The 8,442-nt window shown below is 39.9% G+C and overlaps 1 protein-coding gene across 2 annotated transcripts; it reads left to right on the top strand.

Annotated features, from left to right (window-relative positions):
- Positions 1-2,200: 2,200 nt before the first annotated feature.
- Positions 2,201-8,225, top strand: LOC115162914 (transport and Golgi organization protein 1 homolog). 2 transcript variants are annotated; one of them, XM_029714425.1, is made up of 14 exons: positions 2,201-2,451; positions 3,522-3,644; positions 3,820-3,841; positions 3,978-4,066; positions 4,385-4,462; positions 4,748-4,846; positions 4,936-5,008; positions 5,171-5,229; positions 5,412-5,460; positions 5,568-5,658; positions 5,744-5,786; positions 5,959-5,994; positions 6,997-7,064; positions 7,948-8,225. In XM_029714425.1, exons 1-14 carry the CDS (start codon positions 2,323-2,325, stop codon positions 8,123-8,125), a joined length of 1,137 nt encoding a protein of 378 aa, XP_029570285.1. In that variant the 5' UTR covers positions 2,201-2,322; the 3' UTR covers positions 8,126-8,225. The 2 variants fall into 2 exon arrangements, with proteins under 2 accessions (XP_029570285.1, XP_029570286.1); XM_029714426.1 differs by having other exon boundaries at positions 2,205-2,451; positions 5,424-5,460.
- The last annotated feature ends 217 nt before the right edge of the window (positions 8,226-8,442 follow it).

Below are 8,442 nucleotides of genomic sequence, written 5' to 3'. Positions count from 1 at the left end.
TTCTCTGGCAGTGCTGCACACCATCTCTCCCCTCTCTCCTTCTCATTCTCACTCTCCACACCGGGTGGGAGGACAACATTGCTCTCAGTCAAACACACAATCCTGTTTTGTTACCTTGTAAATTATTTTCCTGGGAGGATGTTGGGCTTGGAGGAGGAAATGAGATAGAAGGCTCCTCCGCCATGTGAGAAATTAGCCCAGAGATATGTGATCCTGCCTGGGCTCCCTCGGCCCCCAGCCTCCTCTCCTCCTCCTCCTCTCCCTCTTCCTCCTCCCCTCCCCTGGCGGCTAGCTGCTGGCCTGACTCTGTCCTCAACGCTGGGGTGAGACTAGATGGCCTGTCAGACTGCACATGTTCCTGTGAAACCTCCCAATAATGCATCTGGTGTATTAGAGAGAGAGTGTATGAGCGTGTGTGTGTGTGTGTGTGTGTGTGTGCGTGTGTGTTAGCGTGCGTATGTGTGTGTGCACGGATATGCGTAATAGCAGCAAGGTTAATTTTAGGACAGTATATCTCTCCGTCTTCTTTATTTTACTGAAACTCTTTCTCTAATACAAATCATGGAATTAAACACTAGTGCAGCTGTATAGTTACACTGTCCATTATGGTGCTAAATGCATACCTGTACAGAACACACGAGTCTATTCATTACTGATAGGTGCACACAGGTCGCTGTACTCCACATACTGAAATGAGTTACAGCAACCTGTAGTAGTAACCTTCCTGTATGTTTGAGAATCCGTTTCCATTTTGATGTGTCCATTTCCTTTACTCTGTCTCCATCTTGTGGTCAACACTGTTCTTTAACGTTGATGTCAAAAAGGTGAACTACAGACGGAAAAGGAGAAGGAATACTTATTAAGGTATCTAAAAGTGTTTTTTTATGGAAGTTCAATTGTTATAGACGAATTATTAAAGGTAGAATTTATGCTAAGGAAAACCTGAAACAGTTAGATGTAGTAAGATAACAACTGATAATGACAAAAGACATGGAGCTCGAGACGCGCGAATCAGCCTACAATCGAAGGGAAATGTAGGCCTATACTAATTTATGAAAATAAGAACAAATCCTCTTTCTCGTGAGTGTTGCGGGCGTAAACTTATCTTGCATAAACGTATCTTGGAGGATTGCATACGGGTAAATTCATGTATTTAAATGTTTCACTCAAGTACGAGAAGAACGAGAACAACATTTCCCTAAACACATTCGATTTGCGCAGGGTAAATACTCATGATAATGGCAAAAAAAATGTAATTAAAACAAAATGTATAAGCCTACTTTGGGGAAACGAATGACTAAATATGTATCCTATATGGAAATAAGATCGAGACCCAATAATATAAGTGAAATTCAACAATGTGCTTTAGTAACAACGGAGACTCACTGAGTCTGCTTCGTCACACAGTATAATAAGTGTTTGACTTAAATCCATAAGGGCATCCATTGGGTTTAACATAAAAACTGAAGTTAATTGCCTATTAAATAGGGCACGTTTAAATACAGATGCTCTGGTGTCTGGTCCCTAACAGATTGTTAGGCCTATACATTTGATTCCTATCTGATGTGTGTTCATACCACTCAAGATTTTATGTTGAGCACTTGTTGAGCACTTGTAGGCTTATGTTACTGAGTTGGTTGTTGGAAATAATTTTGTATGCAGTTAAGAATAAACATATTTAGGCCTACCTGTTATTAATTTGCATGGGAGGGTTGTGAATAGGAGATGACAATTTCTTTAAAAAGAAATAATTGTATTTTTTTTTCTCATGAATTAAGTGTTTCCAAATTTAAACGAACTAGCCAAACTAAATTAAATTAGGGATGTGGACTTAGGCTATTGTCTAAGATCAACTGTTGAACAGCTAAACCAAAAGATCTTAGATAGGCTACTTTATATTATGTGGGCCTATTCCCTGATGTTTTTGAAATTAGGCAAGTGTTATGATTGTCTTATGGTTTTGAAGATGAGTAAATGACTAAATAATAAAGCGTTTTAGGCCCTAAACTCTGCCTTTATTTGTTCTTTTTCTCATCAGAACCTTCAGTTGCTGGCTAAAGAATTATGATAATTAGGCCTATGATGCAATAGTTGGTGCGTCAGCTTGTCAATCAAGAGCCCAACATTCCTTGACGATGGGTTTAATTGTATCATCTGTGTCAACGCAGTTTGAGATCATTTTGACCCGTAGGCCTTCCATCCATTTCAATGGGGAAATGCGCGTTGCTGGGGGAAAAACAACAGTAACTAAGGCTCCACTATGACGTCACAAAGCATGCAGTTAAAAAATAGAGTCTTGTGTATTTTGGTTCAGTCATCGATATGGATGTGTGTGAAGAAGTAGGTGTACCGGAGTTCGGTGCTCCTTGGCCCGCCATGACGATGCCCGACCAAGGAGGGATTGACCAATTTACCATTTTCTTCGCGCTTTTTCTTGGAGGACTAAAGGATGTAGGACTGAGTACAAAACTAGACAAGGACATTTCCCTGAACATAATGTGTGCTTGCTTGTATTGAAGTAGGCAAATAATGGTAGAAGTTTGAAGGGGTTGTGGCTGGTGTAGTAGTCTATGGAGCTGAATGCAAATGTGAAATGGCTTTTGTTGAAAGAGTAGTTAAATAGCAGTGGTTGAAAAAGTAGCCAGTTGTCATACATAAAAGTGAAGATACCTTCATAGAAAATCAAGTAAAAGTGAAAGTCACCCAGTAAAATACTACTTAAATAAAATTCTAAAAGTATTTGGTTTTAAATATACTTAAGTATCAAAAGTAAATGTAGACTATAAATAATTTCTAATTCCATGTATTAACAAAACCAGAAGGCACAATTTTCATGTTGTTTTAATTTACGGATAGCCAGGAGCACACTCCAACACTTTTACAAACAAAGTGTGTGTGTTTTGTGAGTCCGCCATCAGAGGCAGTAGGGATGACCAGGGCTGTTCTCTTGATAAGTGCGTGAATTGGACAATTTTCCTGTCCTGCTAAGCATTCAACATGTAACAAGTACTTTTGGGTGTCAGGGAAAATGTATGAAGTAAAAAGTACATTATTTAGGGCCTCCCGATAGGCGCAGCGGTCTAAGGCACTGCATTGCAGTGTTGCGGCATCACTACAGCCTGGGGTTCGATACCAGGCTGTGTCATTACCGGCCATGACCGGGAGTCCCATAGGCCGGTGCACAATTGGCCCAGCGGGTTAGGGCAAGGTTTTGGGGAGGCTTTACTTGGCACATCTTGCTATAGTGGTGGGCCCGGGCGCCTGCAGGCTGACTTCGGTTGACAGTTGAAGTGTTTCCTCCGACACATTGGTGCAGCTAAAAAGTAAAAGTACTTTAAAGTACTACTTGAGTAGTTTTTTGGGGGATTTGTACTTTATTAAAGTACTTTACACCACTGGTAAATAGTACCCACAGAGATCCTTTATTGTAATCTACCTTTATTCCTCACTGACAGTCCATTCTATCTGATGTGAATTCCATGATAAATGGCAATGTGACATTTGTTTGTTTGTTTGTCCAGTTTCTCTTCTCTCTAGAAGAGGAATGGTTTGGAGCAACCCATCCTGGAGTGGGATGGGAGCTCACTCTCCCTGCTGCCCTGATTTGTTTTGGTGTGATATTACTATGGAGGACCGTCCTTGCGGTAAACCTTTTGTATTATTACCATGTTACAACAATTTTCATACACTTCAACTTCCTATGGAAATGAAAGGATTTGAGGGAAAGGCTCAATTTGCAGTTTGATTGATCTTCTAATGATGTGTGATGTAGTCCATGTTTGAACGTTGTTCTCATTGCCTTGTCTCTGTTTCTTATAGATCAAAAGCAGGATACGTCTATGTGAGTTTTCCTTCCTTTCATTAAGTAGCTCAGATGAGGAGAAGCAAGCTTTTGTACTTACATTTTATACAGTAGATTTAGCTCCTTAGTCATGCCTGAACCAAGACTAATTTCATATTCCTCTCTGTATCTCCAGTGACTGAGACACAGCTAAACGTGAAACTCGCCCAGCTATCGAAAAAGAAATGTGACGTAGTGATTCAATTGTCTGAAATGGAGATACTGGTACGTTTCAGAAGCTAAGTCAGACCTGGGACATTCTGGACTTGAATAACATATACTTTTCCATGATCATTGTAACTTATGTTCTAAATCTGGTTGGTTTTAGTTGAAGGACTATGACTCGCGGGTGCAAAGGTCGGGGGCATACCTGCAGTAACATATACTTTTCCATGATCGTTGTAACTTATGTTCTAAATCTGGTTGGTTTTAGTTGAAGGACTATGACTCGCGGGTGCAAAGGTCGGGGGCATACCTGCAGTAACATATACTATACTTTTCCATGATCATTGTAACTTATGTTCTAAATCTGGTTGGTTTTAGCTGAAGGATTATGATGCGCCAGTGAAAAAGTTGCGGGCATGCCTGCAGTCCTCTCAGGAGGATAGTCAGGAGCTGGAGGTAAGCAGTCAGAGAACTCTTATTCCTAAACCCATTTAACTAGTTTCCCTGCCCTCTACAGTGTATGACCAATGTGTCATCATGTCTAATAGACTGACATTGACTAATGTTGAGTTACTGGAAATGTATGGAGTTCTATAGGTGCAAAGTCAAATAACATCTGAAAAAGTATTTTAACTATTAACTCACGGTCAAAGTATATAGTCCATTTATCAATTTGTTTAATTGTCACGGTCAGACGTTTATCACACAGTTAACATTTGAGCCCATCTCTTTTATTCCAAGGATATGAAGAAACAATGGGACATCAGAGCTGGAGAAATGGAGGCATTTCATCTACAACTCCAGGAGCGTGTTGAACACATACAGAAACTGAAAGCTGTTGTAAGTCCATTGCTGCTCAATCAAACTCACTATTTTGGTATGATGATAAAGAGCTATCTTAATGGGGTTTATGTTATGGCTCCCAACAGTGGGGACTGACGGAACCACTTAAAGAGCATCACGGTGCCAGGATCCCTAGTGCCACCAACACCCAATCTACCGGTGCGTAAATCACACAGTTTGATCAGCGTATAAAAAGTTTGCAAACTGTTTTATCGACCTACTAAGCTTACTTGTCAGGATTGTTCGAGGATAGAAGCATGCAGGGTTATCTACAACTAAATGTGCATTGATATGTTAATCAAATAATCACCTTTGTTACAGATATCAAGAGTGAGGAAAACATTGAGATCGGGGTCACTGTGAGGAAGGATGCAACCTTAGTAAGTTAATGTATAGTCTGTGTAAGCTAGGAGACATTTGGTTAAGTTACTGAAAGAAGTAGATGAAAAAAATGGGTGTGATTACAGAAAGGACCCTCTTTTCAGTTTACCCCAAAACTGTAAATACTATAATAGTTTACAATGGATCAGTTGTTTGCTGGCTCTTGCACTTAAAAATGTAGAAATTTCTACAGATCAAAACCACACTGGAGGAGAACAGGGGTCTTCGGGGTAGGCTATGTTACAAACACACAACATATATCCCACCAGCCAGAATCACTTTATTCTGTATTGATATTTTCTCTACTTTACGTGTATATCTGTTTACTTTGCAACAGACAAAAATTGGCAGCTTGAAGAGAAGAATGCCGCTCTACATCAAAAACTCCAAAGCACTGAGAAGATGTATAGACAGACTCTAAACGAGCTGTAAGTGGATTTTGATATAAGTTTGATCATATTAGGATTTGTTCTCGTTCACAATACATGTACATTGGTGTTTGTCTTTTCACAGGACCAAAGCCCTGATTCAAGGCAAATATGAGGAAAAGCAACATGTAAGTAAGCCTAAGACAGCCTGCCAAATAGTGATCCATAACCGCTCAGTAGTAAGCTAAACTACAAAGTACTTCAACCAAACCATAAGCCCCAGTATCAACACTCATATTGGGTCATATGTGATAGGGTGTCTTTGCACACATTTCTAATGCTATTTTTGTTTCTCCTCAGATTGACACGCTACAAGACAAAATCCAGACCATATCGGTAAGGAGAGCATTCACTTTAAAGTTAGCTACTGTAGTTGCACTAAGGTGTTATTAGCTACGTTTTGCTAGTTACTCTGTGTCTTGCTGTACACTAAGATATACAGTGATGCTTGAATGTATGTGAACCCTACAGGGCTGGTCATTATTTTGCTATAAAATAAACATCTAAAATCCTTATCTAAACCCCAATTCGTAATAAAAACATTCCAAGTAAGTGAGAGAAAACAAAAAAATCTGATATATTTTCATTGTTTATTTAACAAAAGAGGTTTATTTAACAGAAACTCAGATTTGATGTGTGCAAAAATATATGAACTCCTTCAGTCAATAGCCTGTGGCACCTCCATTAGCAGCGATAACTTGGAGTAAACGTCTCCTATAGCCAAGTTATTGTTCTTGTTGCTCTTGGGGATATTTTGGAAGGGCGTCCACTTCTAGGCCGAGTTGCTGTCATGTTAAATGCTCTCCATTTGTAAATGATTTGCCTCACAGTGGACTGAGCTCAAATCTTTTCAAGATTATTTTATAGCCTTCTTTCTACCAGACTGATGTGCTCTCACTACCCTCGTCCTGATGTCCTCTGATATTGTCCTTTCCTCTTGGCATGGTGTGCTTTGCATTCACCTGGATGGGTAACACCAAACTGACCACGTTTCTTATCTCTATTATCAGAGTCCCGCCCAAACTCTGTCCTAACGATCTCTCCTTTTATTGGTACATCACCCACCTTATTCTACATACCTACTGATTTAACCAATGCAACTTGGGGTTCACGTATTTTTGCACCTGCACTAATTCCTTAAAAAAAGAAAAATTCTACTACACGCATGATTTCTTCTACACCACCATTTGTTATTGGTAAATATAAACCTGTTATGTCAGAACAAAAAGACTGATTCTGATTGAATTAAGATTTTATGGTAAAAACGCAAAAAATCTGTAATTGCACAAGGGGATCACATACTTTCAAGTAGTACTGTAATTCATTTATTGTCTTTAGCGGAAAGCCTCTGCTGCCGAGCATGCTCTGGCCATGGAGAAGAATGAGGCAGCGCTACTCCGCCAGAGGTGAGTCCAACAGTCAATGAATTCTATTCAAATAGATTAGTGTCGGAGGCATGTCGAGTGCTAAAACTCGACTCTGGACCATGCATGCTGCCACGGTTTCGGGGGATTCGAGTCACTACTCGGCATCTGTCCGTGTTCTTCGACTCTGTCTCTGTCTTCATCCACATACCTGTCTCCCTAGCCTCTACTTCCTACTACAGCAGGAGATTGGTCTCCTTTAAAAAAACGAAAGAAAAAAAAGATTATTGATGAGTGTACATCTGAATTGATCCTATAGAAAGGGATTTCATCCCATCCAATCCTTAACCCTAAAACCCTTAACCCTAATTTACATTCTATGACACTAAAAGCTACAACCCCAACACATTTTTGTGGTCAGTTGAGTGCTTATGCCACGCTCATGTGCTCGTCGGAACTTCCTACTTTCTAGGAAATACGACTGTTTCATTCATGTGCTTTTTGGTTGGAATAATTATCCAACCAATACGATTTTAGCTAGCTTGATAAACTAGCTGACGTTGTTCGTAATTACGTTAGCTAGCATCCTTAACATTGACAATATGGCCAAACCAGCAACATTATCAAATGGCAAATGTCGCCTAATTATCCATATTGACAAGGTTGTAGTTGTCAAAATCGGATTTGCTGTCTGTCATCTTTTGGTTGAAACGGTAAAAGGTCAGTGGTGAAACGTCACAACTCGGCAAAAACTTTTCTCAGTTTCCTTGTAATTCCGATTTGGAGGGTCGTTCAAGTGAAACTTCCTAGTTTGAACTCGGAATTTTCGATAACTATTATAGCACGTGAACGTGGCATTAGTCAAGATCTACCCTGTTAGGGACATTTTGGGCAGTCCTCTCTAAGAACTGTGATTTCTTTCTAGGATTCTTCAACTAACCTCAAAGAAGCTGAAAATAGGAAAACCTGGGTTCCTGAGCAAGATCATCCCCAAGCCCCCGAAAACAACCAAGACCAACAAGCCCCCGAAAACAACCAAGACCAACAAGACCTCGAAAACCTGCACAATTCTGAAAGCTTTCAAAGCACTAATGAAGATATGAAGGCAATGCATACAATTGTACATTTGGTGCAATTATTTTCAGGACACGGGGGGAGGCAGAGTACAATAAATAAATCCAGATGCCTTATTCCATCAAACAACTGCAAGAAGTCTTCTTTAAAATCAACCAAGCTAAATTAGACATGTGTTTTATGTAATTTATATGGTAGGTCTCATTAGATATCATCCAACTCTTTAAAAATGCCTTTGTATGCAGATTTCTGCTCTGTTGCCATTAGGTAAGATACAACTCCATGGGGCTTACCTGCCAAGACCTCCATGGAAGCCACATATCCCATCAATTACCAAATCCAAATG

This window comes from Salmo trutta, chromosome 26, assembly GCF_901001165.1.
Source record: "Salmo trutta chromosome 26, fSalTru1.1, whole genome shotgun sequence".
NCBI classification, from domain to species: domain Eukaryota; kingdom Metazoa; phylum Chordata; class Actinopteri; order Salmoniformes; family Salmonidae; genus Salmo; species Salmo trutta.
This window is presented reverse-complemented; position numbering and strand designations above follow the sequence as displayed.